The sequence below is a fragment of the Vipera berus genome (genome assembly GCF_964194415.1).
Source record: "Vipera berus genome assembly, chromosome: Z".
Taxonomy (NCBI): domain Eukaryota; kingdom Metazoa; phylum Chordata; class Lepidosauria; order Squamata; family Viperidae; genus Vipera; species Vipera berus.
The window spans coordinates 128,042,230-128,068,389 of NC_138205.1; the positions used below are offsets into that span (position 1 = coordinate 128,042,230).

The 26,160-nt window shown below is 43.9% G+C and overlaps 2 protein-coding genes across 2 annotated transcripts in view; one reads left to right on the plus strand and one right to left on the minus strand.

The window, feature by feature from the left end:
- Positions 1-15,102, minus strand: part of PLCD1 (phospholipase C delta 1) — an 80,333-nt gene extending 65,231 nt beyond the window's left edge. Inside the window, exon 1 of the mRNA XM_081345612.1 lies at positions 14,548-15,102. Within this exon, the coding sequence (XP_081201738.1) occupies positions 14,548-14,581 (34 nt within the window). The 5' untranslated portion in view covers positions 14,582-15,102. The remainder of the gene's footprint in view (positions 1-14,547) is intronic.
- A 9,423-nt stretch (positions 15,103-24,525) lies between these two features.
- DLEC1 (DLEC1 cilia and flagella associated protein) overlaps positions 24,526-26,160 on the plus strand; it is a 98,682-nt gene continuing 97,047 nt past the window's right edge. Inside the window, exon 1 of the mRNA XM_081345600.1 lies at positions 24,526-24,748. Coding sequence (XP_081201726.1) covers positions 24,650-24,748 — 99 coding nt within the window. The 5' untranslated portion in view covers positions 24,526-24,649. The remainder of the gene's footprint in view (positions 24,749-26,160) is intronic.

Consider the following 26,160-nt stretch of genomic DNA (forward strand, 5'->3'; position numbering starts at 1 on the left):
AGGTGTTACATGGGAGTATCGGGAAACCCCCATCACAACTCATGCGGCCGCATTCTGCACCAGCTGAAGCCTCCAAGTGGTCCTCAAGGGCAGCCCCATGTAGAGAGCGTTGCAGTAGTCTAAACGGGAGGTCACGAGCGCATGAGTGACTGTGCGTAGGGCATCTCGGTCCAGATAGGGTCGCAACTGGCGCACCAGGCGAACCTGGGCAAAAGCCCCCCTGGTCACGGCTCCTATATGGTCTTCAAAATTGAGTCGTGAATCCAGGAGGACGCCCAAGTTGCGAGCCCTATCAATGGGGGGTAACACCTCACCCCCTATCGTTAGAGATGGAATAGTCTGGTTGACCCGAGATGCCGATATGCACAGCCACTCAGTCTTGGCGGGATTGAGACGAAGCCTGTTTCTCCCCATCCAGACCTGGACCGCCTCCAGGCAACGGGACATCACGGCGAGGGCATCGCTGGGTTGGTTCGGGGGGAAAGAAAAAGTTGGGTATCATCAGCGTACTGATGATATCCCACCCCGAAACAACGAATGATCTCACCCAGCGGCTTCATGTAGATGTTGAACAGGAGGGGCGAGAGAACCGACCCCTGAGGAACTCCACAAATGAGAGGCCTCGGGGCGGATCTCTGCCCTCCCGTCAACACCGACTGCGAACGGCCCAGGAGATAGGAGGAGAACCACCGTAAAACGGTGCCTCCCACTCCCAACCCCCTGAGACGCCGCAGTAGGATACCATGGTCGATGGTATCAAAAGCCGCTGAGAGATCTAATAGGACCAGGACAGAGGAGCAACCCCTGTCCCGAGCCCTCCAGAGATCATGCACCAGCGTGACCAATGCCGTCTCCGTGCTGTATCCGGGCCTGAAACCCGATTGGTACGGGTCCACATAATCAGTTTCCTCCAGGAACAGAGGAAGCTGATGCGCCACCACACTCTCAACAACCTTCGCCAAAAAGCGAAGGTTGGAGACTGGACGATAGTTATTTAAAACAGCCGGGTCCAGAGCAGGCTTCTTGAGGAGGGGTCTCACCACCGCCTCCTTCAAGGCGGCAGGGAAGACACCCTCCTTCAAAGAAGCAGTTATTACTGCATGGAACCAGCCTCGTGTCCCCTCCCGGGCCGCATAAGCTAGCCAGGAGGGGCACGGATCCAACAAACAGGTGGTGGTGCTCAGTCTCCCCATGATCCTGTCCACATCATCAGGGGAAACAGGGTCGAACTCAGTCCAGATAACATGCTCAAGACCGTCCGATTCCTCCACATCAGACTCTGCCCAGTCAGAGTCCAGACCGATCCGGATCTGAGCGATTTTGTCCGCCAGATGATGACTAAACTCCTCGGCTCGTCCCCGCAAGGGATCCTCCCTCACCTCCTGATTAAGGAGGGAGCGAGTTACCCTAAACAGGGCGGCCGGGCGATTATCTGCGGACGCGATAAGGGCAGCGAAGTAGTTAGACTTCGCCGTCCTTATCGCCACAAGATAAGACCTTATAAAGGTTCTTAACTTTATGACTGACGACTGTTTTTCACCCTTACAACTACTGCAGCATCCCCATGGTCATGTTATCAACATTTGGACACTTGGCAACTGGCTCCTCTTTATGACGGTTGCAGTGTCCTGGGGTCATGTGATCCCCTTTTGAGACCTTCTTACAAACGAAGTCAATGGGGAAACCCAGATTCACTTAACAATCATGTGACTCACTTAACAACTGCAGTGATCCACTTAACAACTGTGCAAGATATGTCGCAAAATGGGTCAAAGCTCACTCACCAACTCTTTTGCTTAACAACAGAAATTTTGGACTTAGTTGTGGTTGTAAATCGAGGACTACCTTCACAGCTCCCTAAGCAACTCGGCCCAGAGTGACATATGCTCAAAAATTCTAGGAATTATAATTCCGATACTCTTGAAGGCAAGATCAAGTCACTGTTCATCCGTGATTCATTCTTCCTTGGGATATTCGATAGGTAGCTGACGTGATAAGATCTTTTTCCTTGTTTCAGCATTCTGTCTGATGGTAAATCCATGTTGAATGATTGTCATATGATGCAGTGATGTAGTTAAAAAAAAATGCTACCTAGCTTATTATCCTGTCATCCTTGAGGAACTCGTCTTCAAATGAGTAACTTCTGGAAAACCAATGGCTTGGCGATAGAAATGATTCATTCTGCATTTTAGAAAGAAATTCATCTATGGCAAAATGTTTCTCAACTTTGGTAACTTTAAGAGGAGTGGACTTCGACTCCCAGCGTTTCCCAGCCATGTATCTAGCTCTGGGCACTAGGCTTGCAAGCTACTTACCATACCAAATTACTTTCCTAGTACAGTATGCTGTGCATGAATAACAGAGTTGGAAGGGACCTTGGAGGTCTTCTAGTCCAACCCCCTGCTCAGGCAGGAAGCCCTATATCACAGGTCTGCACCCCGCGGCTCTGGAGCCGCATGCAGCTCTTTCAGACATCTCCTGCGGCTCCCAGTCCTCTGCCATGTGCAGTCCCCCCAAAAAAAAGTAGGACTAAAAAAGTTCAACCAATCAATTCAAATATGCAGGGTAGGTGCCTATCTCGCCTTGTTTCCACTCTTCAAACCATGTTCTGCACATGCGTGCATGTACGCGCATGCGCACACATTTTTTGCGACTCCCAGTTTTTCCTTTTCTGAGGGAACCGGTTCCGAGTGGCTCTTTCACTGTTTCAGGTTGCTGACCCCTGCCCTATACCATTTCAGACAAAAGGCTGTCCAGTCTCTTCTTAAAGACTTCCAGTGTCTTAAAGACTTCACAGCTTCTGGAGGCAGGTTGTTCCACTGGTTAGTTGTTCTAACAGTCAGGAAGTTTCTCCTTAGTTCTAGGTTGCTTCTCTCTTTGATGAGTTTCCATCCATTGCTTCTTGTCCTGTCTTCAAACGCCTTGGAGAAGAGGTTGACCCCCCCTTGCCTCTTCTTTGTGACAGCCCCTTAAATATTGGAACACTGCTATAATGTCATTAAAGTCTGAAAGTATTAATTAAGGCTGATTATAAACTGTAGGAGGTGAGACGTGTTCGTTTCTGGTAGCAAAAAATTTGGGCTAACAAAGTGAAATAAAGGTTGATCTATTTTTCTTTAAATAATGTGCTTTAGGTGGATATGGAACTATCAAATACTGTATTTCTTACTTATTTACTTACTTACTTACTTATTTTGCTGTTTAAAGAAGTACTTCTGAAGACATGGCACATGGATTAATTTTTCAACAAAACAGGTAGTCCTCAACCATAATTCAGTAACTGAATCACTGCAGTTGTTCAGTTAGTCACACGGTCATTAAATGAATTTGGCTTCCCCTATGGACTTTGCTTGTCAGAAGGTCGCAAAAGGGGATCATGTGGCCCGGGGACACCGCCACCATCGTAAATATGACTCAGTTACCATTTTGATCAGGTGAACATGGGGATGCTGCAACGGTCGTAAGTGTGAAAAACGGTGACAAGTCACATTTTTCAGTGCCACTGTAACTTTGAACAGTCACTAAGTGAGCTGTTGTACGTCAAGGACCACCTGTTAATTTAAAAACAGGCATGGGCTGACAATCCTCGCATTTAAGGATTTCCACTTCTGTCCAGTATAAGCTTCACTTCAGAATCAGGGTGTGTGTTTGTGTGTGGCAATTTTATTCTCCTGTTTTGGGTGGCTCCTTCTATCTTCCATCATTGGCTATTTATGAATGGCCACCACAATATAAAAAAGGTGTTGAGACTCTAGAAAGAGTGCAGAGAAGAGCAACAAAGATGGTTAAGGGGACTAGAGGCTAAAACTGGAATTGGGTATGTCTACTTTAATGACGCGGTTAGGGACGCGGTGGCTCAGTGGGTTAGGACACTGAACTTGTCGATCAGAAGGTCGGCAGTTTGGCGGGTCGAATCCCGAGTGCCGCGTAGCAGAGTGAGCGCCTGTTACTCGTCCCAGCTTCTGCCAACCTAGCAGTTCGAAAGCACATAAAAATGCAAGTAGAAAAATAGGGAGCACTCCGGTGGGAAGGTAACAGCGTTCCGTGCGCCTTTGGCATCCAGTCATGCCGGCCACATGACCACAGAGACGTCCTCAGACAAGCGCTGGCTCTTGGGCTTTGAAACGGAGATGAGCACCGGCCCCTAGAGTCGGAAACGACTAGCACGCATGTGCGGGGGAACCTTTACCTTTACTTTAATGACGAGAAGGACGAGGGGGGACATGATAACAGTCTTCCAGTATTTGAGGGGCTGCCACAAATGGGGGGGGGGGGTGTCAACTTATTTTCCAAAGCACCAGAAGGCAAAAAAAGAAGCAATGGATGGAAATTGAACAAAGAAAGAAGCCACCTGACAATGAGAACAATTACCCAGTGGAATAGCTTGCCTCCAGAAGTTGTGGGTACTTCAACACACTGAAGGTTTTTAAAAGGAGTACTACAAAAATCTCCAAGGTCCCTTCTAACTATGTTATTCTGTTGTAATTATAAGCAGTTTCCCACTAGTGGGCTTATCTTATGCAGCGTCATTCTTGTGAAACAAATTCATCCTCCAAGTTAAAAAAAAAATCACAAACCCCAAGAGGCTGAATTGATTTATATGCTTTTAGAATTATAAACCACAGGCTCCACCTTGTGGAACTGCCAAAGGGACTGTTGGCAATGGTTTTACTAAACAATGTACAGGTCGTCCTCGACTTATAATCACAATTGAGCCCATTATTTCCATTGTATATCGTGACGGTCGTAAGTTGAGGCAACCTTTTGTTTACCCTATTTTACAATTATTATTATTTTTTGAGAGAGACAAAAATAAAAAGCGGGGGGCAGGGGGAAACACTGATCTTTAAATTACTTTTGTTCCATGGGGAAAAAAGAAGCCAGAATAATTTGATTCTTCAATTTTGCAATCACTCAAAAACTCACTGTCATAGATAAGGTAACCTTTATTGTTATTTTTTTACTATGAGCACACTGGCCCACATTAAAAATGAAATTCTGTTGCCATATACCCCATATATATAGCAGGGTATATAGCGGAAAGAGGAAACTTGTGAGTTCACAAATTTGATGCTATATGGAGCAAAATTGTGGCTGAATCCAGATGTTCTGCTTCGGATACCACAAAGCCCCCTCCTCCCAGAAGGTAACAAAGAGAGCCAATCATAGAGAAGTGTGTAGCATCCCAGACAGTCTTGCAGACCTTTCTCAAGCAACGCTTCTGTGCTATGTGCTGGATGGGAGGGAGGGAACTGCCAATGATCTTTTCTGCCGTCCTCACCACTCTCTGCACCGCCTTCCTGTCTGAAGCAGGGATGTTTCCAAACCAGACTGTGATGCTGTTATGACAGGATGCTCTCGATCGTCCATCTGTAGGAAGTGGTAAGGACTGGGGAAGGAAGATGTGCTTTTCTCATGTGACGCACAAAATGCAGGCACTGCTGTGCCCGCTTCACCAGGGTCTCGCTGCTGAGCAACCAAGCTAGTCACAGATGCACTACTTGAAAGAAACTTTTTTTTCTTTTCAAAAATGGATTAAAATAGTAAACTAATGAGTAGTTCTGAGTAGCAACACAGAATACATCATTTTCTTACAGCCCTTCATTTATATCCTAAGTCAGGGAGGGTGAAATAAATTTCTTTATATTTCTGGAAAGCAATTAAATTTTTACTCATTAGTTTACAACCTTTTATGCCACGATTATTAAGCGAATCAAAGCAGTTGTAGTGAATTGTAAATACAGGTTGCCCTTGACTTGCAACAGTCCGTTTAGTGGCCATTCAAAGTTACAATGGCATTGAAAAAAGTGACTTATGACCGTTTTTCAAAGTTATGACCTATGATCGCATGATCAAAATTCAAATACTTGGCAACTGGTTCATATTTGTGACCGTTTCTGTGTCCCTAGGTCAGGTGATCCTCTTTTGTGCCTACTAACAAGCATAATCAATGGGAAAGCCAGATTCACTTAACAACTGGGTTAATAACTTGGTTACTAACAAGAGTGAGAGATAATGATAAATGATAGACAATATAGATGAGAGATTAGATAGACAGATAGATACATGAGACATATAGAGATATAGATAGATACATGATACAGATAGACATGATATAGATATACATGATATAGATACATAATTGATACAGATACACGATAGATGATAGATAGATACATGATAGATACAGATAGATACATGATAGATAGATAATACATATAGAGACGTGATAGAGACAGATACATGATAGACAGAGATAGATAGATGATAGATATAGATACATGATAGATACATGATACAGATAGTAGATGATAGATAAATAAATATAGATGATATAGACAGATATATATGATAGATATAGATAGATGATAGAGATGGAGATGGAGATGGATAGATAGAGATAGATAGATAGACAGATAGATAGAGATAGATAAGATGATAAATAGATATAGAGAAAGAGATATATAGATGATAGATATAGATAGATGAGATAGACAGACAGACAGAAAAGAGAGACAAAAAAGCACAGATGCACAACGGTGTTAAGAGTATGGCTTTTTAGCAGCTGCATAAACTAAAAGGATTCTAAGCAGGAATCTCACAAACAGTCTCTTCAACGACTCACTGAGATTCAAGGGGCATCTCTAGAAATACAAGAATTCCAGCATGTGAACTATGGCTATTTTATTTTATTTTTTATTTTTTAACTGAATTCAGGGATTACAGGGTCCGTCACGTTACTAACTTAACAACTGCAGTGACTGAGTTAACTTAAAACTCTAGCAGCGTTTCTCAAAACCCTGGCAACTCTAAGATGGGTGGACTTCAACTCCCAGAATTCCCCAGCCAGCTTTGCTGAAAGTTCCACCCATCTTAAAATTGCCAGGGTTTTGAGAAACATTGAACTATGGCACAAAATGTCATAACATGAGGCAAAAGTCGTTTAATGGCTGTTTTGCTTGGCAAAGAGAAATTTTGGGCTCAATTATGGTTGCGAATGAAGGCAAAAATACGTGTCCCAGGATAAAGTTGGAGGATCCAATCTGGGTCGGTCACTGGGATCAGAGATTGGACTCGTTCTGGAGCCCATGTTAGGGAAATTTCTCTCTAGCAGTGTGTGCTGTTCTATGTGTGGTATTTCTTGTGCCTGGCATATGTGGCTTTCCAATCAACATCTTAAAAAGCAACATACAACAACAGGCTCTATAAATACCACACACAGAACAGTACACAATCTGCTAGAGAGCCCCAAAGGTGGGCTCCAGCACAACTCCGAAAGCTTGGAAAACCTCCGATCCCAGTGACTAACCCAGATCAGACCCTCAATTATGGCTGTAAACCAAGCACGGCCTATATATCCTGCGTGAGGTTTTACATATATTCAACCACCAGGAGGCAGTACATGACAAAAGCCATTCATTTTGGAAATTGTCAGGCATACTGGCTGCATATCTGACATGGGGAATTCTGGGAGTCCACACATATTAAAGTTGCCAAGTTTCAGAAACATATTCTATAGCAGTGACCCCCAATCTTTTGGGCACCAGGGACCAGTTCCATGAAGAGAGGTTTTTCTGTGGATCGGAGGGGATGTGGTTCCATGTGCTGCCTGCATCTGGTGGATGGGGTTTCACCTGTTTGCGTGGACCATTTTCTGACATGCTGAGAACAGGTGTTGATGCATGGATTGGGGGTTAGGGACCTCTGGTCTATGAAATAATGGGAGGTGAAAATGCTTTGTTATCACTATTTTTCCCCAAGCACATGGATCCTGCCTCCTCTCGTGTCCCTCTTGCCTGCTCAGGATCTGTTCTTTCTTACACAGGTAATCCTCGACATTCCCAGTTGCAATGTATGGCTGTGAAAGTTGGACCATAAGAAAGGCTGAGCGCCAAAGAATTGAGGCCTTTGAACTGTGGTGCTGGAGAAGACTCCTGCAAGTCCCTTGGACTGCAAGGCGATAAAACCAGTCAGTCATAGAGGAGATCAACCCTGACTGCTCTTTAGAAGGCCAGATCCTGAAGCTAAAACTCAAATCCTTTGGCCACCTAATGAGAAGGAAGGACTCACTGGAGAAGAGCCTAATGCTGGGAAAGGTTGAAGGCAAGAGAAGAAGGGGACGACAGAGAATGAGGTGGCTGGATGGAGTCACTGAAGCAGTAGGCGTGAGCCTAAATGGACTCCAGAAGATGGTAGAGGACAGGAAGGCCTGGAGGAACGTTGTCCATGGGGTCGCGATGGGTCGGACACGACTTCGCAACTAACAACAACAATCCTCGACTTACAGCAGTTTGTATAATGACTGTTAGAAGTTACAACAGCACTGGAAAAAAGTGACTTACGACCATTTTTCACACAACCATTGCAGCATCCCCACGGTCAGGTGATCAAAGTTCGGACGCTTCGCAAATGACTCGTATTTAGGACGACTGCAGTGTCCCGGGGTCACGTGATTCCCCTTTTGCAACCTTCTGGCAAGCAAAGTCAATGGGGGAAGCCAGATTCACTTAAGCATCTACAACATTTCCGGTAATTCTCTTACCAACCGTGGCAAGAAAGATCGTAAAATGGAGCAAACTCACTTAACAAATGTTTCAGTTAGCAACAGAAATCTTGGGCTCAATTGTGGTCGTAAATCGAGGACTATTTGCATGGGTATCACCCTCCAGCATGAGGGTGATTCAAACTTGCCCATTCTATGCAAAGGAAGCCATAGAGATTGTGGAACCCATGCATATTTATACCTACAGGCACCAACACAAACACATACACAATCTTCTTGGCACAGGTGCCAGATGCCTAAAAAATGCTAAAAATTAATCAACACAATGCAATTGTTCAATTATCAAATAAATGACACTTCCTGGTAGGTAGGTCAGATATGTTCCCTTTTGAGGACTCAATTCTTTTTTCCCAAGGCAGAATTTTGAGACATCCCAGACGAAAAACAGCCTTTCTATCAGCAGACTTGGGCATTTTATGGCCCCTGATCACCTCCAGCCCTTTGACTTTCCCTGTCTGGCCTGCGTGAGGTCAGTTGGAAATTAAGAGATCAAATGTAAATAAGATGCAATGTGTATCCTTACCAGTTGCAGCTGATCAAAACCATAGCATTTACTGCCTTTTTATTTAAAAGCCTTTTTATAACCCTGTAAACCCTTAATTCCGGGTAGAATCTGAGCAACTGGATGAAGCTGAGCATTTACTGGCCGGGTGCCCTTCCTGACACCACGCAGAGCTCACAGCAGATATTTTCTCATGAAATATCTGCCGCTACTTAGGACTGAACTCTCAACCTTCCGAGTGGCTAGGCCACCACTCCACTCAATTTGCTGCTTTTTATAAAGCGATATAATTAACATTGTGCAGAATTCAGTGTGTTCGTTTGTCCCCCCCACAACGGTCTCATTCTCATGTGGCCCCGTTGAGAAAATTAATTGACCACCCTTGCCTTAGTGCAGGGGTGTCAAACTGCCGGCCCGCAGGCCGGACGCGTCACGATGAAATCGTACCCACCCCATTGCTGGCAATGGGGAAAAAGCTCCAATATGTCATGTCACGTCACGTGACATCGCGAGTTTGACATGCCTGCCTTAGTGCCTTGAAGTAGCCCCCTCCCTTTCCAAAAGGAGCTAAAAAGAGAGAAATGATTACAAAGAACTCATTGGCACGTGTCGTTGGCAAAGACAGGTGAGCAATAACACAGGTAGTCTTTGACAGTTCATTTAGTGACCATTCAAATTTACAACAGTACTGAAAAAGTGACTTATGACCGTTTTTTACACTCACGACCGTTGCAGCATCCCCATGGTCACTCCATCAAAACTTGAATGCTTGGCAACTGACTCATATTTATGACGGTCGCAGTGTCCCGGGGTCACGTGATCCTCTTTTGAAACCTTCCGCCAAACAAAGTCAATGGGGAAGCTATATTCACTTAACAACCATGGGATTAACTTAACAACTGCATGGATTCACTTAACAACTGTGGCAAGGATAAGGAGTACCTTTATTTGTTAAAAGAGAAGAGGGGCAACCAAAAAAAGCCGACACCGTGATAGGCTGTATTAACAGAGGGATAGAATCAAGATCACGTGAAGTCTTAATACCACTTTACAATGCCTTGGTAAGGCCACACTTGGTTTGATCACGATGATGTAAAAAAGATGTTGAGAGAGACTCTAGAAGAGAAGAGCAACAAAGATGATCAGGGGACTGGAGGCTAAAACATACAAGGAACGGTTGCTGGAACTGGGTACGTCTAGTTTAATGAAAAAAGGACTAGGGTGACTTAAAGGCAGCGGCTACCACAAAGAAGAGGGTGTCAAACAGCAGAAGGCAAGACAAGAAAAATGAACGGAGTGAAGTAATCAAAGAGAGACGCAACCTCGAATTAAGGAGAAAGTTCCTGACAGGGAGAGCAATTAACCAGTGGAACTCCTTACCACCAGAAGTTGTGGAGGCTTCATCACTGGAGGCTTTTAAGAAGAGACTAGACAGCCACTTGTCTGGAATGGTCTAGGCTAGGCTCTCCTGCCTGAGAAGACCTCCAAGGTCGGTTGACCAATGTTGAGAATGTTTGATTTATGTTGACCACTGTAGATCACCCTGCATTGGTTACCGTTGAGTATTGCTGACAATTGTTGACCTGCGTTGGGGTTGGGTGTTTGGGTGGGTTTAGCGGGTTGGGGATTAAGGATAAGGTTTTTTTGGGTTGCTGTTAGCGTTGCTGTTGATTGTTAGTATTGGTGGTGGTGTTAGCAGTGCTTTTTTTGTAAAAGAAAAAAGGTGCCGGAACTCACACATGTCATACAACCCGCCTTGCCTACCCTACAAGGTTCCATCCAAAAAAGGTGCCGGAACTCCGTTCTGAGCGTTCTATGACAAAAAAAGCCCTGGGTGTTAGTGTTCTTAATGTTATGGTGTTAGTGTTGTGGTTAATGTTAGGGTTGTGGTTAGGGTTAGGGGTAGGGGTGGGGCAGGCGTGTCAAACTCAATTTCATTGAGGGCCGCATCAGCATTGCGGTTGCCCTCAGGGGGCCGGGTGGGTGTGGCCTGGGTGGGCGTGGCCTACTGGGTGGGCATGGCTAGAGTGCGTATGGCCTACTGGGTGGGCGTGGCCAGCTCTACATCCTTCGCATCAAGGGTGCCTATGGGGGCCTGGGCAGGAGTGGGACAGATCTGGGGGTCTCTGGCAGAAGGAGGGTCTCTGGGCCAGGGCCAAGGCAGTGGGGGCTGTTCCCTCACTGTTTCCAGGATGGCTTCGCGGGCCGCATGAAACCACTTCGCGGGCCGGATCCGGCCCCCGGGCCTTGTGTTTGACATGTCTGGGTTAGGGGTTCAGTGTGGGGTTGCCTTGGGTTAGGGGTCAGGGTTTGAATACATTGGTTGACCAATGTTGAGAATGTTTGATTTATGTTGGCCACTGTTGATCACTCTGCACAGTTATTGGTTACTGTTGAGTATTGGTGACAATTGTTGACCTGCGTTGGGGTTGGGTGTTTGGGAGGGTTTAGCGGGTTTGTGGATTAAGGATAAAGTTTTTTTTGAGTTGCTGTTAGCGTTGCTGTTGATTGTTAGTATAGGTGGTGGTGTTAGTGTTCTTAGTGTTATGGTGTTAGTGTTGTTGTGCTTAATGTTAGGGTTGTGGTTAGGTTTAGGGGTTAGGGGTGGGGTTAGGGGATAGGATTAGGGGTTAGGGGTTCAGGGTGGGGTTGGCTTGGGTTAAGGGTCAGGGTTTGAATACATTGGTTGACCAATGTTGAGAATGTTTGATTCATTTTTTTGATTTATGTGACCATTCTGACTTCTGATGAGGGGTTACTTATTGCCCAAATTTGAAGCCCCTTCCTCTCATGCTCACAAGACTGCGCTTAAGCCACTCAACAACCAGGTTGCATTTACAACCCTCTGCAGCGTCACGCAGTCTTGTGACCCTCACCTTGTGACAGTTTTGCTGAAAATCAGCATTTACTTTCAGCTGGTTCACGTTAGTGACCACAGCGTTCACTTAAAAGACCAGACATTTGCTTAATAACCACAGTGATTCACTTCATGACTGCCACAAAAAACGACTGTAAAATCTGGCCAGTCACACGTCTGACCCGTTTTATGACTGTCAAAGTGTTATGATAGTGACGGACGTGCTCCATTACAGTCGTAACTTGAGGACTATCCTTAAGTTATGATTGGTGTGATGAAAGATGGAAGCCACTTGCTTATTTCTTTGTGCTTTTTTTTCCTGCACCTTCTGAACTTTTTTTTTCTTCTAGTTTGGTTTACAAGTTTTACAGTGTTTATTAAAAACTTCAATAAGATTATAAAAAAGAAGAGCTATTAGTTAAATCTAACTTTATGTTAAGTCCCTTTGCTGTACAAAGATTTCCCTAGCTCTGGTCACCAGCTCAGGTCGGTAACATTAGAGGTTGTTCTTGACATCTGACCACAGTTGATCCCAAAATTTCTGTTGTTAAGCAAGACATTGGTTAAGTGAGTTTTGCCCCATTTTATGACCTTTCTGGCCACCGTTGTTAAGTGAATCACTGCAGTTGTTAACTTAGTCACACGGTTGTTAAATGAATCTGCCTTCCCCATTGACTGCTTGTCAGAAAGTCACAAAAGGGGATCACGTGACCCGGGGACACTGCGACCGTCATAAATATGAGTCAGTTGCCAAGCGTCTGAATTTTGATCATGCGACCGTGGGGATGCTGCAATGGTTGTGTGAAAAATGGTAGTAAGTCACTTTTTTCAGTGCCGTTGTAACTTCAAACAGTGTCTAAATGAACTGCTGTAAGTCAAGGACTGGCTGTATTAGAAGAAGTGCTCAGAGAGGTTTTGATGTAGAGAAACACCCCTCTTTAACACCCATTTGTCCTTTTCCTTTCAAATAAAGCTGGTAGACAACTTGTTCTGTCCGCTCACAAAAAGTTCTCTGCAAAAATGAAAGTGTGAAACGATTTGTAGCTTTGCTTTGCAACACAATGAAACTCCTTAAAAAGTTAAACAAAGATAACTTAAAGAGAAAAAGTGACTCTGGCAAAATGTGGAAGGAGGGAGGGAGGAGGGAGGGGGAAAGGGAAGGGAAGAGGGGAAAAAGGGAGGGAGGGAGGGAGAGAGGGAAAGAGAGAGACAGAAAAAGAAAGAAAGAAAGAAAGAAAGAAGAAAGAAAGAAAGAAAGAAAGAAAGAAGAAAGAAAGAAAGAAAGAAAGAAAGAAAGAAAGAAAGAAAGAAAGAAAGAAAGAAAGAAAGAAAGAAAGAAAGAAAGAAAGAAAGAAAGAAAGAAAGAAAGAAAGAAACTGTCTTCCAGGGAGGGAGGGAAGGAAGGAAGGAAGGAAAGAAGGAGGGGAAGAGAGAGAAGAGAAAGGCAGAGAGAGAGAAAGAGAGAGAGAGAAAGAGAGAGAGAGAGAGAGAGAGAAAGAAAGAAAGAAAGAAAGAAAGAAAGAAAGAAAGAAAGAAAGAAAGAAAGAAAGAAAGAAAGAAAGAAAATGTTTTCCAGGGAGGGAGGGAGGGAGGGAGGGAGAGAGGGAGGGAGGGGGAGGGAAGGAAGGAAGGAAGAAAGAAAGAAAGAAAGAAAGAAAGAAAGAAAGAAGAAAGAAAGAAAGAAAGAAAGAAGAAAGAAAGAAAGAAAGAAGAAAGAAAGAAAGAAAGAAAGAAAGAAAGAAAGAAAGAAAGAAAGAAACTGTCTTCCAGGGAGGGAGGGAAGGAAGGAAGGAAGGAAAGAAGGAGGGGAAGAGAGAGAAGAGAAAGGCAGAGAGAGAGAAAAGAGAGAGAGAAAGAGAGAGAGAGAGAGAAAGAAAGAAAGAAAGAAAGAAAATGTTTTCCAGGGAGGGAGGGAGGGAGGGAGGGAGAGAGGGAGGGAGGGGGAGGGAAGGAAGGAAGAAAGAAAGAAAGAAAGAAAGAAAGAAAGAAAGAAAGAAAGAAAAAGAAAGAAAGAAAGAAAGAAAGAAAGAAAGAAAGAAAGAAAGAAAGAAAGAAAGAAAGAAAGAAAGAAAGAAAGAAAGAAAGAACCTGTTTTCCAGGGAGGGAGGGGGGAGAGAGAGAGAGATTGAGAGAGAGAGAGAGAGAAAGAAAAAATCTGTTTTTCAAGGAGGAAGGGGTAGGTAGGTAGGTAGGTAGGTAGGTAGAAAAAGAAAGAAAGAAAGAAAGAAAGAAAGAAAGAAAGAAAGAAAGAAGGAAGGAAGGAAGGAAGGAAGGAAGGAAGGAAGGAAGGAAGGAAGGAAAGAAAGAAAGAAAGAAAGAAAGAAAGAAAGAAAGAAAGAAAGAAAGAAAGAAAGAAAGAAAGAAAGAAAAAGAAAGAATATTTTAGGGGATCTAGTAAAATACAGCATCGAAATGGATTCGTTCCCATCACACCGCACTATGTCCAAAGTCTCCTTCATATTGCCGGCGTAAGAAGCTACTTAGCGCACCAACTTCTCTCCTCCTGTCTCCTTACCCCGCCCAGATCTTCTGGAGTTTGCATCAGCTTTGTCCGAAGACGCAGGCATCGCACCAGCCCCCACCCCCGCCCCCACCCCCTTGAACCAGGGCGAAGCCCCCACTCACCGTTGTAGGCCGAAGACGAGTTGTTGAGCTCCATGATCCAGCGGGCTTGCGAGGGAGACCACCGCGGCGTCCGAGACTTGCAAGAGGCGTCGGGCTTTTCGGGTGTCCCCGGACTGCTGTCTTTCGGTCACTGCCTGCAGAGAACGGGTGGAAGAGAACGGCTGCCTCGTCCGGAGAATCCGAAGTCATTTGAAGCTTTCTCTAAAGCAGAGAGTCCCGTGGAGTAGACAGCCAGCTGGGCGTGTTCTCTCGTTCGTGCCTGCGCGCGCGCGCGCGCGCGTGTGTGTCTCTCTGTGTGTGAATCTCTTGTGGTTCAGCCAAAAGCTGGCGGGCCGCCCTCTCAGGCTGCCTTCGCAATTCCGTCTCGAAAGAAGCGAGAGGGAATAAAAACAACAACAAAAAAAAAATCGCGGTCCCCACCCTTGCTGTTTTGTAACTGCCCAAGTTGGCAAAAAGTATTTAAAGACTCCAGGGCGGGTTGCTGAAAGACGCGAGCCAAAGCGCAACGCTCCGCAGAAAAACAAGGTTGCAAGTGCAGCTCGCTTCTCCGGATCAAATCACACACACACACACACACACACACACAGAAACACACACACCGCAAAAAAAAAACAACAACCCTAAGACGGCTAGTCATACAAAGTCTTCTTTGCAACCATGAGGGCTTTGGTTGTTGTTTTTTCCTGGTTCCTTGCAACTGAAATAAAAATAAAGGGATACGGTTTATATCAGCAGGCTTTGACAGAGATTTTATTTTTAAAAAAAATGATTCAGCGAACTTAGTTCCCGATAGTGAATGAGTGAAATTTATTTCATGATAATTGTAACTCCCTGTGTATTTATTGATATTGATTTCAGTGTTTCATTAACTTGGCAACTATAACATGTGTGGACTTCAACTCCCAGAATTCCCCAACCAGCAGCACGGAATTCTGAGAGTTGAAATTCAAATGTCTAAAAGCTGCCAAATTGAAGAAAATTTCTTTCTTTCTTTCTTTCTTTCTTTCTTTCTTTCTTTCTTTCTTTCTTTCTTTCTTTCTTTCTTTCTTCCTTTTTTCCTTCTTTTTCTCCTTCCCTCTCTTCCCTCCATCTTTCTTTCTTTCTTTCTTTCTTTCTTTCTTTCTTTCTTTCTTTCTTTCTTTCTTTCTTATTCTCCTTCCTTCTCTCTCCTCCCTCCATCTTTCTTTCTTTCTTCCCTCCCCCTATTTATTTATTTATTTATTTATTTCTCCTTACTTTCTTCCTCCCTTCCTTCCTTCCTTTTTCTTTCTTTCTTTCTTTCTTTCTTTCTTTCTTTCTTTCTTTCTTTCTTTCTTTCTCACTCACTTTTCCTTCCTTCCTTCATTACTTGTGCTGTTTCTTTCAAACGTTTCTAATAAATAAATTCTTTTTTTTTTGAAATGTCATTTTCTGGCTTTCTCTACGGGGAAAAAGTGGCTGCTTGGTTTATCTGAACAAATGCATCTTGTCTGGCTAGTGCACGGTTCAGTGTACTGTATTATGTGAGTTCACATCATTGACTTAATTTTGTTAGCTATGGGTTAGTTAACCATGTTCAGTGGACAAGCAACTCTCCAGTTTTGACTCTGATCAACAGCCTGATGGCTTCCAGGGAAAAATCAAAGTTAAAGTTTCTGAAAGTTTGAAATCTGCCTTATTTGGGGATAAAAATCACCATCCCCCCTTTTGCTTTAAGACTTGGCTGGTAAAACTGGCTTTCTTTGCCTCACCCCCAATTGAATTTCCAGCATCAGTTGATAAAAATAGATGTGTACAGCCATAAAACTGAACAAAATAACCATTCCAATCAGAAAGAGAAGTAAAACTTTAAATGCATGCTCTAATTTGAGCTACAACACTTCAAAAGAGTGGAGAATTTTTATATAAGGCACAAAATGATTTGTGGTTTTCAGCTTTGTAATTTTGAAACGTAGAATTTGGAGAGCCCTCCCAAGACTAGAAAATCAGAGCGCGATGTGACTTTTTTTAGTTACTTCTTCTCTGCCAGCTCTATGGAAAAGGAGAACAGTCTAAAAAAAAATCAGAGTCAAATTCCTAGTGAATGGCAAAGATCACTGGGTTAATTAATGGCGAGTTTGACACGCATTTCACTTTTACATGTTGAACTGTTTACTGTGCTTTACTAAATAAGCCACAACTGCCTGGATCTTTTAGAAAATATTCAAGCAAATAATGGAACGATAGAATGAAGTCAAATCACAAAGAGTCCCATACACAAAGCCAAACATTTCCTTCTAACATTGTTAGTGCAAAACTAAAGATCCATATCTAGTCCTCAATTTACAACATTTCATTTAGTGACTTAAGAACTGTGGCAAGAAATGTCGTAAAACGGGGCAAAACTCACTTAACAACAGAAATTTTGGGTCCAGTTGTGCTCGTAAGATGAGGACTACCTGTTCCAATTGGGGGAGGTGATAATATATAAATGTTTTAAATTAGTTGCTGTTATGCTCAAGTAATTAAGTACGGCTTTTAGAGACAAATATGCTCAAGTCTGACGAGACCTGGAGAGAAAGCCATTATTCACAGAACTCAGATAAAAGCAACTCATTTCATTAATTTCTTCATAAAATAAAGAGGCATAGGTAATGCTCGATGCTTGCACTTATGAGAAGATATCTGCACGAAATCAATATCTGGTCAACAAAGCAAGAATGATTTCACTTTGTTGCTGAAATTTAGCCCATTATGGGTTATTCAACAAACCGTGATTTAGTAAATCAGACTTTAGTGTGATGGGAGAACCCTGGGTTTTGGTGTAGCTATGAGCTTTGTTTATTTCTATGTCATAATTTGCATAAAATGTGAAATCCAATTTGTTGCACGGAGAAAAATAAATCTTGTTTCTAACTGTTGCATGCTTGCTTGCTTCCTTTCCTCCCTGTCTCTCTCTCTCTCTTTTACATTCACTCTCTCTCTCTCTCTCTCTCTCTCTCTCTCTCTCTCTCTCTCTCTCTCTCTCTCTCTCTCCTTTCTTTCCCTCCCCCCTTTCCTCACTCTCACTGTTTCTGTTTCTGATTTTCTTTCTCTTTGCTTCTTTTTCCTTCCTTCCTTCTTTCCATTCTCTTTCTTTCTTTCTTTCTTTCTTTCCTTCCTTCCTTCCTCTCTCTCTCTCTCTCTCTTTCTTTCTTTCTTTTCCTTCCTTCCTTCCTTTCTTTCTCTTTGTTTTTCTTTCTTTCTTTCTTTCTTTTCTTTCCTTCCTTCCTTTCTCTCTTTGTCTTTCTTTCCTTCCTTCTTTCTTTCTTTCTTTCTTTTCTTTCCTTCCTTCCTTCCTTCCTTTCTCTCTCTTTGTTTTTCTTTCTTTCTTTCTTTTCTTTCCTTCCTTCCTTCCTCTCTCTCTTTGTTTTTCTTTCTTTCTTTCTTTCTTTCTTTCTTTCTTTCCTTCCTTCCTCTCTCTCTTTGTTTTTCTTTCTTTCTTTCTTTCTTTTCTTTTCTTTCCTTCCTTCCTTCCTTCCTTCCTTCCTTCCTTCCTTCCTTCCTTCCTTCCTTCCTTCCTTCCTCTCTCTCTTTGTTTTTCTTTCTTTCTTTCTTTCTTTCCTTCCTTCCTCTCTCTCTTTGTCTTTCTTTCTTTCTTTCTTTCTTTCTTTTCTTTTCTTTCCTTCCTTTCTCTCTTTGTCTTTCTTTCTTTCTTTCTTTCTTTCTTTTCTTTCCTTCCTTCCTTCCTCTCTCTCTTTGTTTTTCTTTCTTTCTTTCTTTCCTTCCTTCCTTCCTTCCTTCCTTCCTTCCTTCCTTCCTCTCTCTCTTTGTTTTTCTTTCTTTCTTTCTTTCTTTCTTTCTTTCCTTCCTTCCTTCCTCTCTCTCTTTGTTTTTCTTTCTTTCTTTCTTTTCTTTCCTTCCTTCCTTCCCCTCTCTCTTTGTTTTTCTTTCTTTCTTTCTTTCTTTCTTTCTTTCTTTCTTTCTTTCTTTCTTTCTTTTCTTTCCTTCCTTCCTTCTTCTCTCTCTTTGTTTTTCTTTCTTTCTTTCTTTCTTTCTTTCTTTCTTTCTTTCTTTCTTTCTTTCTTTTCTTTCCTTCCTTCCTTTCTCTCTTTGTCTTTCTTTCTTTCTTTCTTTTCTTTCCTTCCTTCCTTCCTCTCTCTCTTTGTTTTTCTTTCTTTCTTTCTTTCTTTCTTTCCTTCCTTCCTTCCTTCCTTCCTTCCTTCCTTCCTTCCTTCCTTCCTTCCTTCCTCTCTCTCTTTGTCTTTCTTTCTTTCTTTCTTTCTTTCTTTCTTTCTTTCTTTCTTTCTTTCTTTTCTTTCCTTCCTTCCTCTCTCTCTCTTTGTCTTTCTTTCTTTCTTTCTTTCTTTCTTTCTTTCTTTCTTTCTTTCTTTCTTTCTTTCTTCTTTCTTTCTTTCTTTCTTTCTTTCTTTCTTTCTTTCTTTCTTTCTTTCTTTCTTTCTTTCTTTCTTCTGAAATGCTGCAAGTCCTGTTCTTCATGGATGTCTAAAGCGCACCCAACGTGGGACTTTTTTTGTAGGCCATCCTGATATCTCACATTCTTTTGACATGACCAAGGAAGTTTTTAGTCAACTTAATCAACTGCCCTAAGAGCAAGAATGTGTCTGCGCTTGCTTATGCTCCTGCCCTCCTCCCCCAATTCTTCTCAAAGGAACTACCAATGACGATAATTAGGTTCGTTTTTTCCTGCAGCCAAAGACTCATCTGAGGAGTTTAAAGCAGCAGCAGGCCCAAACAAAGAAACACAGAGAAAATCTTGAGAATTTTCCTTTTATTCCCTATAGAGACTGAATGCGGGACCAGGGAATAAAATAATCCAGTGAGTGACAGCATGGATAGTGAACTTATTCTTATCCGTATAAGCACCTATAAATTTCTTAGTACAGGGAGTCCTTGACTTACAGCTCGAAGTTAGAACAGCATTGAAAAAAGCAACTTATTACCGTTTTTCAAACTTACAACCGTTGCAGCATCAAAATTCAGACACTTGGAAACTGACTTGTATTTATGACGGATACAGTGTCCCGAGATCGTGTGATCCCCCTTTTGCGACCTTCTGACAAGCAAATTTAAATAGAGGAGCCAATTCATTCAACCACCATGTGACTAACTTAATAACTGCAGAGATTCACTTAACAACCTTGGCAAGAAAGATTGCAAAATGAGGCGAAACTCACTTAGCAGCTGTCTTGCTTAGCAACAGAAATTTTGGACTCAACTGTGGTCATAATTCAAGGACTAGCTGCATTATGTAATTCTTCCAGGTGCACTGCTGTTGTGTCCAGTATTGTCTAGCTGTCTCCTGTGTCAATGGCCTCTTCTAGTTCTGTCTGGCTCAGTCAACATCTCACCCCTTTGATAGATATATCTATGTAATGGTTTTTGCCTGAAATGGTATAGGGTTTCCTGCCTGAGCAGGGGGTTGGACTAGATGACCTCCAAGGTCCCTTTCAACTTCTTCTTCTTCTTCTTCTTATTATTATTATTATTATTATTGTTGTTGTTGTTGTTGTTGTTGTTGTTGTTGTTGTTATTATTATTATTATTATTATTATTATTATTATTATTATTATTATTATTATTATTATTGTATGTGAAAAACACCTTGGGAGAAGGACATAGAGATTCTGTCTAGAACAGTATTTCTCAACTTTAAGTCTTGTCAACTTTAAGATGTATGGACTTCAACTCCCAGAATTCCCCCAGTCAGCAAATGGTCAGCTCTAGAGAATGGTCAGCTAATCTAGAGCAGGGCTTTTCAACCAGTGGTATGGGTACCATCAGTGGTACATTGGCACCTGGCAGGTGGTATGCGACCATCCTAGAAAAGTGGTAGCGGGGGAGGGGAATGAGCTGAACCGGTGGCAGCACCGCACAAGGCTGAGTGAGAGATGGCTGGAGCTGCAGGGCTGTCAGGGCTCAGCCGAAGCGCCAGGATCAGCGCCAGGCTCCAGCTGGAGCTTGGCACTGATTCTGGCATTTCTGCTGAGCCCAGAAGAAGCGCTGATCAGCTGGAATGTTGCAGCATCTCCAGGGTCTTATGATTGACATTCAAATGCTTGGCAACTGATTCATATTTATGACGGTCACAGTATCCCAGGGTCATGTGAAGTGACCAAAACCTGCTGCAACCACCCAGCAGAGGGAGGGGAATAAAAACCAAACCCCCACCTCACCCCCACTGCCAATACTCAACCGAAATGCTCACAACAATGAAAATCTCGCTTAGGAGGAAGAGCACTGCCTGGCAGGCAGGCAGGTGTCTTGCTCGGCTGTGGCTTGGGGGGAACTTTTTTCAGTGCCATTGTAACTTCAAACAGTCACTAAGCAAACTGTTGTAAGTCGAGGACTACCTGTACTTCATCACTTTTTTCCTTTTTTTTGGGTCATCAAATTTTTGACACCTTGCTAGGTGACTGGTGGTAGTTGGATGTTGCCATATCCTAAAAGTGGTACAATGGGTGAAAAGGTTGAAAAGCCATGATCTAGAGAATGGCCAGCTGTGTAATGGGTGGAGAAAGAAGTCGTCAGGCCACAGAACCGACTAGATGGTTCCGCCCTAGGCGCCTAATGGACCCAGAGCGGTTTCAGGTGGCGCTTGGGTCCCCGCCTGCTGCCTTCGCTCACAGCCCGGCCGATGCCTTGGTGGGAGCCTGGGAAAGGGCAGCCACAGAGGCACTTGACCGCGTTGTGCCCATGTGGCCCCTGACCCGGTGCAGATCCCAGTGGGCTCCGTGGTTTTCTGTGGAGCTCCGGGAGATGAAGCGTCGTAGACGGGGCCTAGAGAGCTGTTGGAGATCCAGCCGGTCTGAATCCAACCGATCGCGATTAAGAACCTTCACCAGGTATTATCTCGCGGCCATGAGGACGGCGAAGTCTAACCACTTCACTGCCCTCATCGCATCCGCAGATAATTGCCTGGCCGCCCTGTTTAGGGTGACCCACTCCCTCCTTAATCAGGAGGTGAGGGGGGAGCCCTTGCAGGGTCGTGCTGAGGAGTTTAGCCAACATCTGGCGGACAAAATCACTCGGATTCGGGCCTGTCTGAACTCCGACTGGGCAGAATCTGACGGAGGAGACACGAGCGGTCTTGGTGATGTTATCTGGGAAGAGTTTGACCCTGTGACTCCGGAAGATGTGGACAGGATCATGGGGAGGCTAAGCTCCACCATGTGTTTATTGGACCCGTGCCCCTCCTGGCTGGTGTATGCGGCCCGGGAGGGGACACGAGGCTGGCTCCAGGCAGTAATAACTGCTTCTTTGAGGGAGGGTAGCTTTCCTGCTGCCTTGAAGGAGGCGGTGGTAAGGCCCCTCCTCAAGAAGCCTACCCAGGACCCGGCTATTTTGAACAACTACCGTCTGGTCTCCAACCTTCGCTTTCTTGCGAAGGTTGTTGAGAGCGTGGTGGTGCATCAGCTCCCTCTGTTCTTGGAAGAAGCTGATTACCTGGACCCGCACCAATCGGGCTTTAGGCTCGGGTACAGCATGGAGATGGCATTGGTCGCGCTGGTGAATGATCTCTGGCGGGCTCGGGACAGGGGCTGCTCCTCTGTCCTAGTCCTATTAGACCTCTTAGCGGCTTTTGATACCATCGGCCATGGTATCTTACTGCGGCGCCTCAGGGGGTTGGGAGTGGGTGGCTCTGTTTTGCAGTGGTTCTCCTCCTACCTCCTGGGTTGTTCGCAGTCGGTGTTGGCAGGAGGGCAGAGGTCGACCCCGAGGCCTCTCGTTTGCGGAATTCCTCAAGGGTCAGTCCTCTTGCCTCTCCTGTTCAACATCTATATGAAGCCGCTGGGTGAGATCATTCGTGGCTTTGGACACATGTCATACAACCTGCCTTGCCTACCCTACAAGGTTCCATCCAAAAAAGGTGCCGGAACTCCGTTCTGAGCGTTCTATGACAAAAAAAGCCCTGATGATGATGATGATGATGATGATAATAATAATAATAATAATAACAATAACAATAACAATAATAATAATAATTGCAAAAGACCCTAAACCTAACCCCTAACCTTGTGACAATACCTTTAATATTATGAAACAATACCTGCTTATCCCAAGACCTTGGGAAGGACTTGACAAGTGAAGGAAAAAACCAAATTCAGTCTGAACATCTAACTGACTGTGTGACCAACTCTAATAATATATATTTTTTCCTGGAAAAAAATCCCTTATCTTTTTATCTCTACTCCAAACCACCCCAGTGATGCCCTCGATGTGATGTCCCGTTGCCTGGAGGCGGTCTGGGTCTGGATGGGGAGGAACAGGCTTCAGCTTAATCCTGACAAGACTGAATGGTTGTACGTACCTGCATCTCGGGAAATTCAGTCCATTCCATCTTTAACCATGAGGGGGTGAGGTGTTACCTCCCGTAGATAGGGCTTGCAAGTTGGGTGTTCTCCTTGACTCACAGCTCAGTTTGGAAGACCGCGTAGGAGCTGTGGCCAGGGGGGCTTTTGCCCAGGTTCGCCTGGTGCGCCAGTTGCGGCCCTATCTGGACCAGGATGCCCTGCGTACAGTCACTCATGCGCTCATGACCTCTCGGATAGACTACTGCAATGCTCTCTACATGGGGCTGCCCTTGAGGACCACTCGGAGGCTTCAACTGGTGCAGAATGCGGCCGCGCGAGTTGTGATGGGGGTTTCCCGATACTCCCATGTAACACCTCTCCTCCGCAAGCTGCATTGGCTTCCAGTTGCCCTCCGGGTGAGATTCAAGGTGCTGGTGATGACCTATAAAGCCCTAAATGGCATGGGTCCGGACTACCTACGGGAGCACCTGCTGCCAGCATCAACTTCCCTTTGTCCTGTGCGCTCCCACAGAGAGGGCCTCCTCAGGGTGCCGTCGGTCAGGGATTGCCAGCTGGCAGCCCCCAGGGGGAGAGCATTCTCTGTGGCCGCGCCAGCCCTTTGGAACCAACTGCCTGTTAAGCTCCGGATGGCTCCCGACCTTCGCTCTTTCCACCGTGACGTGAAGACTTGGTTGTTTGAACAGGCCGGCCTGGACTAAGGGTTTATGTTTATTTTAATTATTTATTGTTAGGGCTAACTAATTGTAATTCTCTTTTAACTTTTGTATGTCGCATTTTATTGCCCTGAGTGCTTTGGGAGAAGGGCGGTATAGAAGTTTAATAAAATAAATAAATAAATAATTTGTGCAAGTGTGTTCACAGAAAAAAATGACAATAAATGTTATCTTTTCTCCTTTCCTCTCCTATTTTATCTTATCGTATGGTATCTTATCTTGGCTGATTGTAATGGATACCATTAGCATTGTCTAATTCCACCTTTTTTAAAAAAAATGTTCTGCCTTTTAATCTAAAATTAAATTCCCTAAACTGACAAACACGAACAAGTCAAATTACAATTCAGCTGTATTTAATTATAATGAAATGTTACTTTGGTGTTTTTATTTTACCCATGAGAGATAGGAGATGGCCAAACGTATGGGTTCATAGATTGCAGTCAGGCACAATGCAATTTGTTTGGTTTTGCAGTGTGAATAAAGTCCTTACATATATTAAGCCAGATTTATGGCTTTGCATTATTTATGAACCAAGCCTCTCTAGCTTACTGAAGCCCTGATGGTGGAAACAATTCATGGTTTTCCTCGACAAAGCCCTGGAAGGGCCATTCTCATATAACTAAATCAGGTACATTAGAGATAGCCCATTAGGATAAATCAGCTTGTATAGTTTCATCCATTCTGAGAAACAAATCTCTTTCTTTCTTTCTTTCTTTCTTTCTTTCTTTCTTTCTTTCTTTCTTTCTTTCTTTCTTTCTTTCTTTCTTTCTTTCTTTCTTTCTTTCTTTCTTTCTTTCTTTCTTTCTTTCTTTCTTTCTTTCTTTCTTTCTTTCTTCTCTTCATTCATCCATCCATCCAAACAGCTAGCCAGCCAGCCGGCTGCTAATTAAAACCATCTTTACTCCTACATTTCCCACAAGGCCTAGCGCGCTGGCTATGATTTCTGGGAATGGTAGGCAAACGACGGGATTAGCCGGGCCAGATTGGAAAAAATGGGAGCTCAGAGGCGGGGGAAGCGACTTCCGGAAGTGAGCGGAAGTCGCTGTTGCTAAGGGCCCGGTTTTCGTTTGTCAGAAAGCAGGCTCTTAGCAACCGGGAAAAGGGCGCTGCGCGAAGATGCTGCCAGCCGAGGAAATGGGCGCGGCGCTCCCCAAGGCTTCTTCGAGCCCCGAGCCCTCCATGTACAGGCACAGGCCCGCCTCGGAGCTGAGTCAGGTGAAGGAAGAGCCGCTCCCGCTTCTGCCGCCGCACCCTTCGGCTTCAGTAACCTTGCAAACGCCCCTCCTTTCCAGGGCGGTCTGGTTTTTTTTTGTGTTTTTTTTTGGCGCCTAGCCTAGGGTGTCTCAGAGCATGGACAGAGTGCGACTTGCAATGTCTCTTTCCTGTGCCCAGATGCCCCCATAGACCTCGGGATGGTATTTGAGGCACCGGAGGCACAGGACTCCTGGGCGTGTGCAGAGTGATTTGATTATATTTAACACATTTCTACCATCGCCCATTTATCTGGGTGGTGGAAAGAAATGTTTTTAAAACCCCAATTTACGGTTTTTTTTAAAAAGGTGGAAAAATATTTAAAATATGCCCATTTTATAAACAGGTTCTTTCGTTGAGGATTTAAACGCACCCCTTTATTCAGAAAATACTGTAAGTGCTTTGATTTCACAGGGATAAGAACCACAATGAAGGATGATGATGATGATGATGATGATGATGATGATGATAATAATAATAATAATAATAATAATAATAATAATAATAATAATAATAATTGCAAAAGACCCTAAACTTAACCCCTAACCTTGTGACAATACCTTTAATATTATGAAACAATACCTGCTTATCCCAAGTCCTTGGGAAGGACTTGACAAGTGAAGGAAAAAACCAAATTCAGTCTGAACATCTAACTGACTGTGTGACCAACTCTAATAATATATATATTTTTCCTGGAAAAAAAATCCCTTATCTTTAACAGTATGTTTCCAGAGCTGCCTGCAAGCTTATGAAAATATAACGAGCCACTAAAAGTTGGCGGAGGTGCAGGAGAGCGAAGCTTTGTGATCAGGATTTCCTGTATGTGTGTCAGTGTTTGTGTTTAAGAATGAAGCAAAACATTAGGAATGATCAGATTGGATTGCTTATGTTGTTGCAGGAAGAGGAAGGTTTGGCATTTTTTCCATTTTTAAAGTTTTCCAGTACTTATCCACTGGGAAAAATTGTTGAGATGAGTAAATATTAGCTGGGAGGAAGGACTGAATCAAAATATTGAAGCTGCGTGGAGAAAGATTAGCTTCTTTTGATTCAGCGCTGGTCTTTTTCTTACTCAAAAGTAGAATCTACACAGCAGGCACAATATTTTTTAAAGTGGTGGAAATGTTTGTAGGTTTACTGTAGATTCTTTGGCCATAGAGGAGTCCTCAACTTAAAACAGCTTGCTTAGGTAAAGGTAAAGGTAAAGGTTTCCCCGCACATGCGTGCTAGTCGTTTCCGACTCTACGGGCCGGTGCTCATCTCCGTTTCAAAGCCGAAGAGCCAGCGCTTGTCCGAGGACGTCTCCGTGGTCATGTGGCCGGCATGACTAGACGCCAAAGGCGCACGGAACGCTGTTACCTTCCCACCAGAGTGGTCCC